Consider the following 16,882-nt stretch of genomic DNA (forward strand, 5'->3'; position numbering starts at 1 on the left):
ATATATACACATTCTTTTCACTTTTCCTTCCTTACTGTCTATAATATTCGTTCATGTAACCTTTTACCTTTTTGTTTAATTTTTTTAGAGTAAAAGTTATATTTAAAAAAAAAGTGTTTTCGCATTTGGATAATGTTGTGTGTATCTAGCTTTGGCTAACTTAACCAAATTCACATTTCATCATTTTTGACCGTGTTGTGATCATCTTGAAATTTTATTTATTTACGTTTAAAATATTTATAACCTGCTCCAATTTAAACAGACCCTTCCTTAAGTCTTGTATTTGTTATTCCACAATTCCTTCTGAGTGCCTGTTCCTCAGTCGTACCAAATACGTACAAATATGAATGATTTCATCCCTTTGTTATTTTTAGAGAAGTCTGCATTTTCTTTTATTGTATATCATCAATACAGATGTTTATTTTCATATGCTTCTGACTCATTCTGAATAGTACACATTCATCTCCTTTAAATGTAATCAAAGATCCCTTTTCTGTTAAATACCTCATTGACAAAAAATTCTCTCTCTAAATATGGACTATTTACCCAGTGTATTTTGAATGCCCCAGCTTTCATTACTGCATTTAAAATGACTTTGTCCATTTTTTCTTAGCTTTAACATTGCTAATAATGTGATATTAAAGCTCATGCACTCGGAAGAGATGACAGAGGCTAAATTTCCCCTTTCCCCTTCATCAGACTGTGTTCTAACCCCATCAGGTTCACAAAGGTGGTGTAGATACTCTAGTAGTTACAAGGAGCACTACCTCAAGAGACACTGTTTGCATGTGCCTTTATGAGGAAGTCAGCTCTAAGGACAAGCAGAACTGCTTGTGGTGAACAGCCTGGGATAGCCCTTTGCAAGCTTCTGGATGTAACCTGAAGACTGATGTTGATACTCTTGGGGCTTTCGATCTTGGATTATTTCAATTTACATACCCCAAGGGTCATCAGATTACCTGGTCGGTTCATGACCTCTAGGTTAAGCATGGGGTTATGGCAGTAATCATGGTCCCAAGTCACCTTATGGCCACAGTTGAGCTCCAAATGGCAATTGAAAAGAGGAGGTATTTGTTAAGTGAGCTTTGCCCTATTTTCTTGCCACATTTTTAAGCGAATCACTGCTGTTAAGTTAGTAATGTGGTTGTTAAGTGAAACTGACTTCCCCATTGACTTTGCTTGTCAGAAGGTCGCAAAAGGGGATCACGTGACCCCAGGACACTGCAGCTGTCATGAGTTGGTTACCAAGCATCTGAATTTTGAATCATGTGAGCATGGAGATGCTGCAACGGTCATAAGTGTGAAAAACGATCATAAGTCACTTTTTTTGAGAGCCATCGTACCTTCGAGCGGTCACTAACAAACTTTTAAATAGAGGACTCTGCATTTGTGTTGGGATTTGGCCTTTATTTTGGAGCAGATGAGAATAATCTTGCCTAGCCTGATCACTTTGTTGTTAAGATGCTTATAACAGATGTTCCAAACCTCTGTATGGGAAGTTGGACCCGTAGCTTGGTCCATTCCAGAGAACTTCTAACAAGGGGAAGGGAGACTTCTAACAATATATGGCCTCTCAGCTCCTAAGAAATCATTCACTGCAGCAGCTAAGTGTGTCCTGGGAAAATATACTTTAAAAGAATGAAGTCGCTTTATTTTGAGCCAAAGATTGAGTGGCTAGTCACATTTTTTACAAGGTGCAACTGATGTAATAGTTTGCATGTACCATAAACTTGCTGTGTAGCAAAGTTGTTCTTCTATTTTAAATATCATCAGTTTCTTCCCAGAGAACCTGTCCTCAAAAAGCAACGTGATCTTTTAGTTATATTATCACGGCTATCAAATTGTGTAAAGAATCAAGGTCTTAATTTTAATCAGTGTTTATGAAAACCATGAATGTCAGTGACATTGGTGTTTTTTTTTTTAAAAGCTCTTCTGATTTGCTTTTGTCTCAAAAGGAGAAAAAATAGAAAACTGAAGGAAACATTCCGAATCCTTCTTCCTGGGTTATCCATTCATTGATCTTAAGTGAGGGTTGTTTATTGGGTACCATTCACAAAGTGAGATGATATCCTTGTATTTCCTTGTCAGTCTGGTCTTTCTGGTTTGCTGTGTCACCGGGATCAAATCAAAGCCACTGCCTGGGACTAATCACACGAGCATTTCACCGCCTTGAACAAACAACAGTTTTGGCTGCCATTTTCCAGCACGAAAATGTGCTTAAAAAAAAAAAAAGACAGGGCTTTTAAACATTATTTTGACCTGAATAATTTTCACATTCCTCTTACGAAATTTGGAGGATATGGTGCAGTTTAGTTTTTTACTTTATGTACAAACAAACGCGCAGGACATTGGAGCAGGAGCTTAGCAGGTTATAATAAGCTTTGAACACCTAGATGTAAGAATTTAAAGAGATCAGGCCTCGCCCAATGTTTCTCACCCTTGGCAACTTTAAGATAGGTGGACTTTAACTCCCGAATGCTGACTGGGGAATTCTGGGAGTTGAAATTCACCCAAGTTGCTAATGTTGAGAAACACTGGCCTAGTATAAAGTGATATACAGTATGTCTGTTTTACCCTTTAAGTAAAGGTAAAGGTTCCCTTTGCACATATGTGCTAGTTGTTCCTGACTCTAGGGGGCAGTGCTCATCTCCGTTTCAAAGCCGAAGAGCCAGCGCTGTCCGAAGACGTCTCCGTGGTCATGTGGCCGGCATGACTAAACGCCGAAGGCGCACGGAACGCTGTTACCTTCCCACCAATGGTGGTTCCTATTTTTCTACTTGCATTTTTACGTGCTTTCGAACTGCTAGGTTGACAGAAGCTGGGACAAGTAACGGGAGCTCACTCCATTAGGCAGCGCTAGGGATTCGAACCGCCAAACTGCCAACCTTTCTGATCGACAAGCTCAGCTTCTTAGCCACTGAGCCACCGGTTCCCTTAATATATCCTTTACAGTACTGTTATTCATTGAAGACCTGGCCATTTGACTTCATTGTCATCTAGGGAGCAAGTCTTCAATTTGTGACAATCTGTTTTTTGTCCCCGGTTGTTTACAGATGGACTGGTTCACCCAGATATCTGGGACATCTTCACAGTATCATCATTGTACTTGCACATTTTAATTTGGAAGGCATTCGGCTCCCCTCCCGCTACTAGTTTGGAGGTAGAGGAAATAATTGTTACAGGGAAGTTTCAGGGACATTTCAGATTCAGGTTTGAAGCAGCTGATAAGGAAGCCTATAATTGGAGACATGAACAGCCTAGCGAAGGAAGTAGCCTGAGATAATTGGGTGTTCCTGCCCTGTCCCACTTAAGCACATCAATAATATTATGACTTTTATGCTTGGTTAACATAGATGAGAAGAATTTGAAAAGCCGTTCAACTCCAGTCGTGTCTTGACAGGAAATAATGAACGGATATGGCAGCTAAGAATGCAGAGATTTCCTGCTCATCCAAATAAACGGTATTTTAATCAGAACTGAAGCCTGAATTCAGTCTGGTGTCCTTGATCCTGGAGATCACTCCTCTTAAGTTCCTAACATACCCACCTCTCTGAGCAGAATTAAATAGCTGTTTTGCCTGAATGAGCAATGGTTATCAAGTTAAATTGCCCTTGTACACGCTGGCAGGGATTTTATTCATTCATTTATTTTTCATAGCTGCCCATCTCAAGCAAATGACTCTGGGTTAGGGTTAGGTATTGTACTCCACTCTATGACAGGAGTGGATTTTCAGAATACAGGTAGTCCTTGACTGACGACCACAGTTGAGAGCCCCAAATTTTGTTGTTAAGTGAGACATTTGTTAAGTAAGCTTTGCCCCATTTTACGACTTGCCACAGCTGCTAAGTGAATCACTGCTGGTTGATAAGTTAGTAACACGGTTGTTAAGTGAATCTGGTTTTCTTATTGATTTTGCTTGTCAAAAGGGTGCAAAAGGTGATCACATGACCCGTCCAGTCTCCATGAGGCCCGATCCTTCCTCTCTCGTTTTTATCTTTTGGAGTAAGAGCCCAATAGTGTAGAATCAAGTTGTAATGCAATCTGCATTACTGTTTTGTTTTGTTTTTGCGGGGGAGGATAAGATGCACCTTAGTTTTGGGGGAGGAAAATAAGAAAAAAAAATCTGCCTACCGGCATCCATCGGTATTCATCTGTCTAGCGTCCTTAGCAAACAATCTGGTCACTTTCAGCACATTAGTTCGCTGGTTGTGAGTGCGCGTGCCTAAAACGCGATGCCTGGAGGCGGCCATGTGGTCTGGCGATCCCCACAGTCTTGAACGGGTCTCAAATGGAGCATTCGGAGACTGCAAACGTGAGGCGCAGAGGCCACAAAAATGCAAGCCACAGAGGGGGGCGATGGTCTGTGGCAATCCCTGCAGCCTGGAACAGGTCTGAAACGTGGCGCGTGGAGGCTGAAGGGTGGGGGCCGGAAGGTGGGTGGGGCTGCATTCAGTGTATAAGACACACCCAAATTTTCATCTTCTTTTAGGGGGCAAAAAGTGCATCTTATTCTCCCAAAAATATGGTATGTATGCTCTTGATAACGATATAACATGGAAGAAGACAGAGGTAGCTTTCCATCCCTCCTCTCGGCTGCTCCTGATCTTGTTGCTTGTTTTGTGCTGCCCGGGATGCTACTCATTCAACATTTTTTGCAATGATTTTTGTTCCTTTTCAGTGACTTATTTTCTCCCATAGCTGCTTTGAGGTTTGGCTTTTTGGTAGAAAAACAGCTATATATTTTCACATAATCAGACAAGTCTGACAACATTCTGTCAGCGGGGGCGAGTGGAAAACATGATAGAGTAGTCTTTGGAATCTGTCTTGCTTTTGTCTGTAAGTGTTATGACCAGGTATTTTTTCAGCAGATGCTGGACGTGCCAGTTTTCCTTCTCAGCAGCAGATATACTGACTGTATAACACTGCAAAAAGTGGCAATTGTTATCGGAGGGCTTCTCTGCATTTTACAGCTTTTAATTTCCTGATACATTTGCAGGGATATAAAACATAAGCTACCCAAGGGTCAGAAAAAATATGGATTGACCTTGGATGTGATAAGGTAGACATCACCGATGAAATAATAAGAACATACTGCACTTTGTTTATGGACTAGCTGAAGTTTCCTAATATTCTTCAATGATATCTCCGGTGGAGCCATCTCCATTGGAATCCCTCATGAGCGATTGTTGGTTGTTGGTATATTATTCATTTGCTTCATTCTGTTTTCATTCTTTTAAAGTTCTCTACTCATTGACGGAATAAATACGTCTAGATTGATTGATCTGAGTGATTTAAGGTGAATCATGATGTCTTATGATGCACTATGACAGAGGTATTAAAGAATTCTATGCAGTTAAAATATTTAAAATTCCTGGAGGGAAAAGCCTGGTCAGAGTAACGAAGGCAACAGAAATACAGAAAGTCCTCAACTTACGACCACAACCGAGCCCAAAATTTCTGTCGCTAAGCAAGACAGTTCTTAAGTGAGTTTTGCCCCATTCTACGACTTTTTCTTGTTGCAGTTGTTAAGTGAACCAATGCAGGTGTTAAGTTAGAAACACGGTTGTTAAGTAAATCTGGTTTCCTCATTGACTTGACTTGTCACAAAAGGTGATTGCGTGACCCCCAGAATATTGCCAACTGTCCTAAAAATGAATCTGATGCCAAGCATCTGAATTTTGATCGTGTGATCATGGGGATGCTGCAGTGGTCGTAAGTGTGAAAAAACAGTCATAACTCACTTTCTCAGTGCCATTGTAACTTTGAACGGCGGTAGTAAGTCGAGAATTCTACCTGTAGAATGCCCATGTCAACTCATAATGTTGCCATAGTGAGAGAGGGGTGGGGGTTGGGGCATTCCATGCATACTTTTGGCTAAGGTCGGATCTCAGATTACGGCAGCAGGCTTGGGGGGGGCACCTCATTGGGAAATGTGATTTATGACACAGACTGAGGGGAGGGAAGGAACGGGGTATGTGTGTAAAGCTGAGCTATAACTCAAACAAAGCCTAGATCTGATTGGGAAAAGGCCTTGCCTATGATGCTCCTAATAAATGACTAGTTTTGTATTGAAACATGGCTCGATACTCATGAATCAATTAGGGCATTTTTAGGAAACTTGACAGCCCATTCATGCGTGGCGACTGTGATTACGGGCATGGCTAACTCTTGAAATGTGGTTTGATGGTTTTAAATAAAAGATGGTGGCAGCCACTTAGCCAGTGTCTAAGCAGTTGTGACCGTCTCAGGTCAAGCATCTCAAAATAATCATGGTTGTATAGGTGGTCACTTAATGACCACTCAAACTTACAACGGCACTGAAAAAAAATGACTTAGGACCATTTTCGCACTTATGACCATTGCAGCATCCCCATGATCACGTGATCAAAATTTGGATGCTTGACCTCAGACTCAAATTTCGGACGGTTGCAATATCCCTGGGGCCATGCGAACACCTTTTGCAACCTTCTGACAGGCAAAATCAATGGGGAAGCTTCACTTAACAATCGTGTTACTAATTTAACAACTGTGTTGATTCACTGAACACGAGTGGGGGCGGTGGCCTAGAGCGGGAGCTCTCGCCTCATCAGCAGGAGTCTGTGGGTTTGATCCTAGGCAGATATTTCTCTCTCTGGGCACACAGAGAATATATCTGCTGGAAAAAACCTCCGCTCTGGTGACAGGAAGAGCATCCGGGCAGTAAACATTGAGCTCCATTCAGTTGCCTAGACTCCACTCCGCAAGAGATTATGGGACGTTAAAACAGGATGGTTGATTCACTTAACAACAGTGGCAAGAAAAGTCGTAAAATGGGGCAAAATTCACTTAACAAGTTTCTCCCTTAGCAACATAAATTTTGGGCTCAGTTGTGGTCACACCTGTACAATAGTCCTGTTATTTACTGTTAGTTGTCTCTCTATAAAAAAGATTTATGAATAGTCCCAGGCTTTGTGGAACCAATGTACTTCAGCTGTGTGTTTTCAAAAGGCTTTTTACAGATCAGTTTGGTTTGGAATGTGTCTCCTGGGGCTTCTGTTGGCTACATAGCTTTTCAGAACATTGAAATAGGATCTTTTCCAGAGTGTTGATGAATTTGGGGGTAATTCCTTGATTTTCAGCCAGAAAGATGAGCTCGGAAAAAATTATTTCACTGTAATGGCTGTTTCCACTCCATCAGTAAATATCAGAAATGTAAATAAATAAATAGGCACAGAACTGCAAGGACCAAAGGGGAAATGAAAACAGTCTGTTAATAGGAATAAAATCTGATGTGGTTTGAATTGATTATTTTTTCCCTTCAGGAGCTTTTATATCTTCAATATGCTGCATAAATAAACATTGCTATATCAGTTCTATTTAAGCTTCTGGTAGAAATATGCCGGAAACTCTTTGAAGCATCTGTCTTCCTTAACCCTTACCCCCCTTGACTCCAAATCTACATTGCTAAAATGTGCCAAAATAGCTGCTTTAAGGATGGAAGTAGAGACGGGAGGCTCCTGGAGAACATAATCATTCCATTTCTGCCTTTAAACACCTCCAGAGACTTTGAAAAATATCCTGCAATTGTGACACCAAAATTCAGCCACTTTGGTACTAAAAGTTATTGTGAGCTGTTCTTCACGTTTTGGTCATAGTGACGATTGGTTTAGAGTGGGTCTGGAAACCTGAAACCCCTTGCTCTTGTTTCCACCTTATTTAAAATAATAATAATAATTAGCATCCAAAACCCTGACCTCCCATACATGTTATCCTAGCTTCTTATAGTTCTGGTTTAAACAGGGCAAGGCTGCCTGGGCCCGAGGGAGAAGGAGCTCTCTTTCTCCAGTTTTTTTCCAGTGCATTTTCCCCATACATGTGGCCTATGCAAGAGGGGGAATGACCCATTGAGCTCTCTGAACTGTTGATTAAGCACCATTGGTGTATAATATCGTACGGGCAATGTGGTGGCCTAGTGGCGAAGACGCTCTCCTCCCACTCAGAAGGTTGAGAGTTCAATTCTAGGTAGCGGCAGATGTTTCTCTCTTAGGGCGCAAAAGAAAAGAAAAAATCTGCTGCAAACTCCACATAGGCGTCAGGCAGGACCTCTGGCTAGTAATCGCTCAGCTCCATCCAGTCACCCCGACTCAACCCCAGGATTAATGGATTACAGAGTCATAAAAAGAAAAGTGTAGAGAATTGTACAGGTCGTCCTTGACTCGTTTGTTTAGTGACCATTCAAAGTTACAACATGAAAAAAGTGACATTTTGACCATTTTTCACTTAGGACCATTGCAGGTGTGTGTGTGTCACGTGAGCAAAATTAAGATGTTTGGCAACTGACTCATATTTATGATGGTTGCAGTGTGCCAGGGTCATGGGATCCCCTTTTTGCGACCTCCTGACAAGCAAAGTCAAATGGGGTAGCCAGATTCGGTTTTACAGCCCTGTTGCTAACTTAACAACTGCAGTCATTCATTTAATTCACTTAACATCAATGGCAAGAAAGGTTGTAAAGTGGGACAAAAGCAAAACTCACTTAAGAATATCTCACTTAGCAACAGAAATTTGGGGCTCAATTGTAAGTCAAAGACTAACCTGTACGTATCTTCAATTCAATTCTGAGTGGAAATGAAGATTCGGAATGCATTGAAATTATCACTGCCTCGCCACTATCCATAAAATAAATATATATTTTTTGTTAAGTTTTAGATCTTATCTGGATTACCCCAGCAATATTTTAAGTCAACATATCTCAACCTTGGCAGCTTGGAAGACGTGGGACTTCAACTCCTCGAATTCTGAGAATTGAAATCCACACATCTTAAACGTTGCCAAGGTTGAGAAATACTGTTTTCGGTGACCTTACCATGTAGGCAGATAATATTTGGACACTTTGTTTTGTTTTTCTCCTTTCCCATCCTTTGGTTCTTGGCGATGTCCTTAATTAGCCTCTGTTTCTTTCCTGTCCTTTCTAGGTCTTCTTAGTGGGCAGATGTCGCCTACCAACATTAAACTCGAAAAACTTGATTCTCAGCAAGTACTACAGCTGTGTCTCCGTTACCAGGACCACCTCCACCAGTGCGCAGAAGCTGTGGCCTTTGACCAGAATGCTTTAGTCAAGCGGATTAAAGAGGTGCGATCATGTTTGATTCAGAGAGGGGGTTACTCACACACAAACCATTGCATTCACTGAAGTGGCTTGCATGCTTTTGTTCCAAAAACATTCGGGGCAGGTGCACTGGTACTGGGGGGGAGGGGCGCGGAATGGGAGGGGGAGAAATCTAAGGACATCAGCAACAGTAACTCAGGAGAACAAGGAAGAGATGGATACCGTAAATGTTGAGTTTCTGCTCGCCTGAAAAAATTACTTTAATTAAACGTTTCATGAAAAGAAGGACTAGGGGAGACATGATAGCAGTGTTCCAATATCTCAAAGGTTGCCACAAAGAAGAGGGAGTCAAGCTATTCTCCAAAGCACCTGAGGGTAGAACAAGAAGCAATGGGTGGAAACTAATCAAGGAGAGAAGCAACTTAGAACTGAGGAGAAATTTCCTGACAGGTAGAACAATTAATCAGTGGAACAGAAGTTGCCTCCAGAAGTTGTGAATGCCCCAACATTGGAAGTCTTTAAGAAGATGTTGGATAACCAGTTGTCTGAAACGGTATAGGGTTTCCTTCCTAGGCAGGGGGTTGGACTAGAAGACCTCCAAAGTCCCTTCCAACTATTCTATTCTATTCTATATTCTACTCTACTCCACCTGGCTGCTCTCTGGTTTTGGCTGAAACCAACACAACAACAACAACGCGTTCTGGGTTCTTGCTTCTTGTGAGTATTGGTCCCCGCAGAACGGTTTCACGAACTTTCAGAAGGATGATGGGTTCGTTTAAGGCCGCCTTGAGGCAGAAAGAAGCCACTTTTTATGCTTTGGTAACATGAGTAGAAGAAAGTGTATTCCCATAGGTTGTTGACAGTCACAGAGCATATGGAGAATGTGCGTCTTGTGGGCGGTGTTTATGTTTAGGTGACTTGTTTCCCTCCAATGTGTTGGACTGCAGTTTTATGATCCTCAGCCTTCATGAATTTTGGGCATCAGGTGGAGTAAAGCTGACTTTGGTTGTTAAACCATTGAGTGAATCACAGTAATTTAGTAACAGTTCGAAGCTACAACGGTCCTGGAAAAAGTGACATGACCATTTTTCAAACTTATGACCAGTGGTGGGTTGCAGGCGGTACGCCCCGGTACAGGTGTACGGGAGCCAGCCTGGAGCACCAGATACTGTACCGGTACTGTGCTCTGGAGGGCCCACCCGAGCTCCTTACCGGAGTTTAAAGGCTTTTGCGCAGGCGCATGGCGCATACAGCACCTGCGTGACGCTCTATGGAGCAGCTGGGGTGTTGTGGACTTGCAACCCACCACTGCTTATGACCGTTGCAGCATCCCCATGGTCAGGTGATTTACATTCAGTTGCTTGACAACTGACTCATATTTATGACAGTTGCGGTGTGTCCTAGGGGAGGGGAGTTTTGATCCCCTTTTGCGACCTTCTGACATGCAAAAGTCAGTGGGGAAACTGGATTCACTGCACCACCGTATTCCTAGTTTGACAACTGCAGTGATTCACTTATCAAAGTTGGGAAGAAAAGTCGTAAAATGGGGCAAAACTCCCTTAACACATTTCTCACGTAGCAACATAAAGTTTGGGCTCAGGTCTCTGAGGACTACCTGAACTAGAAAATGCCCATTACTAGAAAGATGAAATCATAGATGTAAACTGAACATCAATTTAAAATGTGTGTGTGTTTTTCCTTTTAAACATCAATTTAAAATGTGTGTGTTTTTTTCCTTTTAAAAGGGTGTCTGAGCATTTAAACGCTAATTTCTTTATCTGGTTGCTTAAGCTTTTTGTAGTTTTCCACCCAGAGCAACTTTTAAGTCATTTCTTGTGTCGCTGTTTAAACAGGAGGTGCACCTGTGAGGTGACCATAGCTATTTTACGGCACAATTCTAACTCAGAAGAAGCAAAGGCTTGTTTTTAGAAAATCCTTTTTTTTTTTTTAACAAAATCAACAGACAGTGAAGCAGCTAATGGTACAATGGTACCTTAGACGCTGGTGACTCAGTACTTGCATCATAATGCCTCAACATGCATGACGTTATTGTGGCTTGTAAGAATGTCCACGATCCTCCAGAAGCGAATATAAGGTGACATACAGTAGCTTGAGAAAATGCAGTCTTTATTTTTTCCTTGGTGATGAAATCCCAGAATGGCTGCTCCAATCTACTGCTCACAAAATAATATGCACTGTGTGTGTTTGGTGGAGATGGGGAGGGAAGGGGAAAGAATCTGGAATAGGGAAGAGTTTTCCTTCCTTCCTTCCTTCCTTCCTTCCTTCCTTCCTTCCTTCCTTCCTTCCTTCCTTCCTTCCTTCGTCCCTCCCTCCCCTCCCTCCCTCCCCTCCCCTCCCTCCCCTCCCCTCCCTCCCTTCCCTCCCCTCCCTCTTCTTTCCCTTCTCTTCCCTCATTTTCTCATATAAACAGATGTTGAGACTCTAGAAAGAGTGCAGAGAAGAACAACTAAGATGATCAGGTGCCTGGAGGCTAAAACATACGATGAATAGTTGCAGGAACTGGGCACGGCTAGTCTAGTGAAGAGAAGGACCAGGGGAGACATGATAGCAATCTTCCAATATTTGAGGGACTGCCACAGAGCGGAGGGGGGGTCAAGCCATTTTCCAAAGCAGCTGAAAGCCAGTCAAGGAATAATGGATGGAAACTGAACGAGATTCAACCTAGAAAAAGGGAAAAAATTCTGACAGAGCAATCAACCAATGGAACAGAAGTTGCCTTCAGAAGCTGTGGGAGCTTCATGACTGGAGGCTTTCAAGAAGAGACTGGACTGCCATCTGTCAGAAATGGTATAGGGCCTCCTGCTTGGGGGGTGGGTTGGACTAGATGACCTCAAGGTCCCTTCCAACTCTGTTAATCTGTATTCCTTCCTCCCTCCCTCCCTCCCTCCCTCCCTCCCTCCCTCCCTCCCTCCCTTCTTTCCCTTCTCCTAATTCTCCTTCTCATTTCCTTCCTTCCTTCCTCCCTCCCTCCTCTCCTTGAAAATACATACTTTTGCTAAAATTCTTCCATTTGGTGCCTGTGAGCAAAGTTGTTCTGAACTGTCTACTCTTCGGGGGGGAGGGAAATAAATCCTCCGCCATCTCAGTGGGAAAACGTGATTAATGTAAATAAACAAAAAAGCCAATCTTGCAAAAATAAACAGTAGATGCAGTTTATACAAACTTTCTAAGTTTGAAACAAAGTAATTCACGACAAGTTCACTTGTATCAACTGAGCTTGAGTTCTAAAATCTGCAAGAAGGTGCATTGTGTGGAGAGAGAAAAAGGAAGAAGAGAAGGAAGACAGTTCTTGATAAATTGCGTACTTGGGAGCAAAACAAGGATTAGTCATCCTGATGTGCTGGAATAAACCCAGCATTCGCTTTAATGATAAATGATCACTATATATAACAGCTTTCCAGCTGTGTCTGCATCTAGGATTTCTAAGGAAGACAAATGTGCTCTTATTATCGGAAGCAGAGGAGCTGGAAAATTATAGGCTTATAATACTAGGGTATAGAAAATATGTAATGTCTCTCTCTATATACTCTATCCAATTTTCTCTTGGAAAATTGCTTCCTATTTTTTTCTCCTGGAGAACGCAGCTCTTCCAGAGTTCATGGAAAGCAATAGGTCGGGCTAGAATAAGAGGAGAGCTTTATCTTTTTTGGAAGGGGGTTGAACTTTCAGAGACCAGATTCCATGTAGCTGCAATCGAAGGAAACCCAAGCGTATTTAATGGACGCTAGAGAGATCCCGCATAAAAATCCAGTGAGAACATTGATGGGAAAGATGAGCAAACTCATTGGGTTGACTTGATTCCAGAGGAAGTGGGAGTTCATCTCTTTTCCAAAATGAATTTTGGAGGAGGAATTCAGAGTTGAGATGGCATTAAAATAACGGCCAGTGCAGTCTCAGCCAGAATATAGTCCAGATCATGCCCTAAAAAGTGATGGCGCAATGGTAAGAATGCAGTATTGCAGGCTAACTCTGCCGACTGCCAGCAGTTCGATCCTGGCAGGCTGAAGGTTGACTCAGCCTTCCAAGGTTGGTAAAATGAGGACCCGGATGGTTGAGGGGACAATAGGCTGAACCCGTTAACTGCGTAGAGAGGGTTGTAAAGCACTGTGAAGCAGTATAGAAGTCTTAAGTGCTATTGCTAAAATGGGAAAGTTGCATCACTGACTAGCGCTGATGATCTTACGTGCTCTGGGTATACAACCAAGCACCAAGAATCCTTCTTTTCAGGCCTGAGCTATAAAAATTCTCCTTTATCGGTTCAATTCAATATTTATGGGTCTAAGGATGGCCTTTTGAGAAGGAGGTGGACCCACACCTTTTTCAACACAAGCACTACCACTCCATCCTGCAGAACATTTCGGTCAATTCCCTAGTATTTCACTACAGTAATTTTGCTTCACTTCCCAGAAAGTGATAGGAAATTGGTCGCATTTCCTGTTTGAGTTACTTTATGAAGTACCGTATTTTTCGGAGTATAAGACGCACCTTTTTAACTCCCAAAAGAGGGTGATATATAAAAATTCTCTTTTATCGGTTCAATTCAATATTTATGGGTCTAAGGATGGCCTTTTGAGAAGGGGGTGGACCCACTCCTTTTTCAACACAAGCACCACCACTCCATCCTGCAGAAAGGCATTATTTTTGTGAAGAAGAGACAACAACTTTTTTTTTTCATAAGTGGACAACATTTCGGTCAATTCCCTAGTATTTCACTACAGTAATTTTGCTTCACTTCCCAGCAAGGGATAAGAAATTGGTTTCCTGTATGAGTTAGTTTATGAAGTACCGTATTTTTCGGAGTATAAGACGCACCTTTTCACCCCCCAAAAGAGGGTGAAAATCTGTGTCTTATACTCTGAATGTAGCTCCACCCACCTGCTCCGCGCGTCGCATTTTCGGGGGGTTCCATGTGGCGGGGATCCTCACTTTCACATGGCACCTGATTTCTGAAGCTGCCTGGGGAACTGCGATGAAAGCCTTTTCAATGAAAGCGTTTTTGGACTGTAGGGTCCCCTCCCCGATTCCAAAAAGGACGCGTGCAGAGGCCAAACAAGTGCATCGTGTTTCAGGTAGCAGGCAGTTCCAGCATGCGATACCACCTGAAAATGCTTTCCTTCCCAGTTGCCTGGTGTACATCGCAGAGCCATGCACCCTCCTCCTCCTACTCCTCTACAGACTCGCCGCCTGTTTTCTCCTGGCCAGCACCGTCGGCTGGGGGAGGCAGGGAGAAAAGCGAGAGGGCAGTACAGTTGGGTGAAGGCGCAGGAGCCCGGCGCGGACATAGGGCAGGCAGATTAGAGGCAGCCGGGCGATTGCCGGCTTGGCGGCTTGACTGCTGACCACCCGGAGTACGCAGGCAGCAAAGGAAACCCGCGTTGGGGCTCTATTAAGTTGCGCATTTCACGGTGGGGTACAATTTTGGGGTGGCAGGTAGGGCAGGGGATGGGGTGCACTGGCAGCCGCTTCTTAGAGCCCACACCCTTAAGTGTCGCTGCCAGCGACCATGGTTTCACGCCCACTCTCCCGGATAACAGCCGACAGGAGAGGAGAGGCGAAGCGCCGGGCAAAGTTTCACCACCCCCGCCCCAACAAGCGAGTGGAGGGGAGAGTCCAGCAGCACTTCTTCATCACTGGCAGGGATACCGGGCACCCCATTCATGATGGAGCACAATTTGGGGGTGGCAGGTGGGGCAAGGGATGGGGTGCCCGGCATCCATACCCGGCATACATGTGGGCATGTATGTTCACTCTTTATTGGACATGTCCTGGAATGGATAATTGCATTGCAGTAATCCAAGAGGCATACCTGGCAGGGAAGGCGCATCGCAAGGTGAATTCATTTGATTCCTGGGGTTGAAAAAGGGCTTATGAGTTTTGCAGAATTTCGCTTGTGAAAGAAGTTGTGAACCCTTCCACGGGGAAGGAAACGTGTACAGTACAATGCAGGATCATGCTCACTGTATTGTGTCAGGCTTTATTTATAGAGTTGCTAAATAGTATAGGACAGGGGTGTCAAACTCTGTTTCATTGAGGGTTGCATCAGAGTTGTGTTTGACCTCGGAGGGCCAGGAGTGGGCGTGGCCAAAGTAAACGTGACATGGGACTTGTATTGGGGGTACCTGTGGTGGCTAAGTGCTAATGCTGGACTTCCCTGAGACCCTCCCACACTCATTATAATCTTTTTCCTTCCTTCCTTCCTTCCTTCCTTCCTTCCTTCCTTCCTTCCTTCCTTCCTTCCTTCCTCCCTCCCTCCCTCCCTCCCTCCCTCCCTCCCTCCTTCCTTCCTTCCCTCCTTCCTTCCTTCCTTCCTTCCTTCCCTCCCTCCCCCTCCCTCCCTCCCTCCCTCCCTCCCTCCCTTCCTTCCTTCATTCTCCCCCATGGCCCCATTTTTACTGGTAAAAGGCTGCAGAAGGCCGTCGTGGCTGAAAATGGGGTGTATGGAGACCATGTGCAACCACCTTGTGCCCCGTTTTCGCTGGCAGAAGGCTGCAGGAGGTCCTCCCGACCTCCATTTTCGCTGGCAGAGGCACCGTAGGCCAGTCCTTTGCTGTTTCCAGGCTGGCCCTGCGGGCCGGATCTAAGCTCAGGGGCCTTGAGTTTGACACCCTGGTATAGGACATCTGGTAGAAGAAATGTGATCGAATGTACTTTGCACACGAGGCAGATGGTTCTGTTTGCAATCATAAGCCCTCTGCTGCTCATTGGAGGCTGGTTGCTGGTTCGTGAGCAGCAAGGTATGACTTCATATGGTTTGGTGGTGAGACTGCTGACTGCCACGATTTTAAATAGTAGAAGCAGGAATTGGGTCTGCTGTGAGTTTGTTATAAATGTCAAACAGCTGGACCTCTGGATTGGATTTGTATTGTTGAAAGGGCTTTAAGATAAACGAGAGACGATCAATCATTAGCTTTCTCTGTTTCCAGCTCTTCTGGGAGAATACGTTTGGGAAAGGCTAATGCGGATTAGATCAGATTGTATATATGTTGAGGACATCGTGAAATTAATTATTGTTAGTACTCAGTTTTTAAAATAATCCAGGTACATTAAGATTGTCCTCAAATGTGATTTTTCGAGAGGCAACTGGACTTTCTTGTTTTTCCGTGAAGACGTTTCGCTTCTCATCCAAGAAGCTTCTTCAGTTTTGAGTGGATGGTGGGGGGTGGACATTCAGCAAGGGGATGCATTTGTCTGTTTGTTTCAATGACAAGCAGAGCTGCCCATCTTATGTACCGTAGCCCAGGCTGCTTCAGTCATAAAACAATAAAACGGTGAAAATCAAATGAAAACCTCACTACTTCTCCAAACAACTCACCTCTCACCTTCTGCAAGAGCGTAAGGGCCTGCTGGTTCTCAGGTGAGAGAGTTTTACGAAGGACCCCCGCTGAGAAGGCACACTGCCTACGTCCCATAGGATGACAACGTTTAAGGGAAGGGACCTGCAGTGTGCTTAGGCTGGTGGAAGAGGCAAATCTCAGGTAGAGGCCACCCCATAGATAAAGTGCCTCCTGCAATTCAGGGCTTTAAAGGTGATGTTAACTTGAATTGCACCAGGTGGATAAGTAGAAGCCCGCGGAATTCACGCAGCAGTGATGTCAACGTGGGCAAACTCTGCGTTCTTTCAGGACTAGGTGGCAATTTCTGGATAGCCTTTGTGGTCATCCCCATGTAGACAATTGCAAGGATAGGATCTGTTCATGATGATAGTAATTGCCAATATGGCCTCCCACAACCCTCCCAGAGTCGTTTTGTCAGGGTTATTGTTGTGGTCCGCCA

The 16,882-nt window shown here is 43.7% G+C and overlaps 1 protein-coding gene and 1 long non-coding RNA gene across 3 annotated transcripts in view; both read left to right on the forward strand.

Moving 5' to 3' along the window:
* The window catches only part of LOC309394640, a 253,769-nt gene that overhangs the window by 149,061 nt on the left and 87,826 nt on the right, over positions 1-16,882 (forward strand). The gene's annotated exons all lie outside the window — the stretch shown is intronic.
* The window catches only part of BORCS5 (BLOC-1 related complex subunit 5), a 34,067-nt gene that overhangs the window by 11,426 nt on the left and 5,759 nt on the right, over positions 1-16,882 (forward strand). For both annotated transcript variants that reach the window (XR_014175757.1, XM_081958043.1), the window contains exon 3: positions 8,955-9,112. Coding sequence is in view for 1 of the 2 variants with exons in the window: in XM_081958043.1 (XP_081814169.1) it covers positions 8,955-9,112 (158 nt within the window). In the remaining variant the exon portion in view is untranslated. The remainder of the gene's footprint in view (positions 1-8,954; positions 9,113-16,882) is intronic.

This window comes from Natrix helvetica (assembly GCF_964273705.1).
Source record: "Natrix helvetica genome assembly, chromosome: 6".
Lineage (NCBI taxonomy): Eukaryota > Metazoa > Chordata > Lepidosauria > Squamata > Natricidae > Natrix > Natrix helvetica.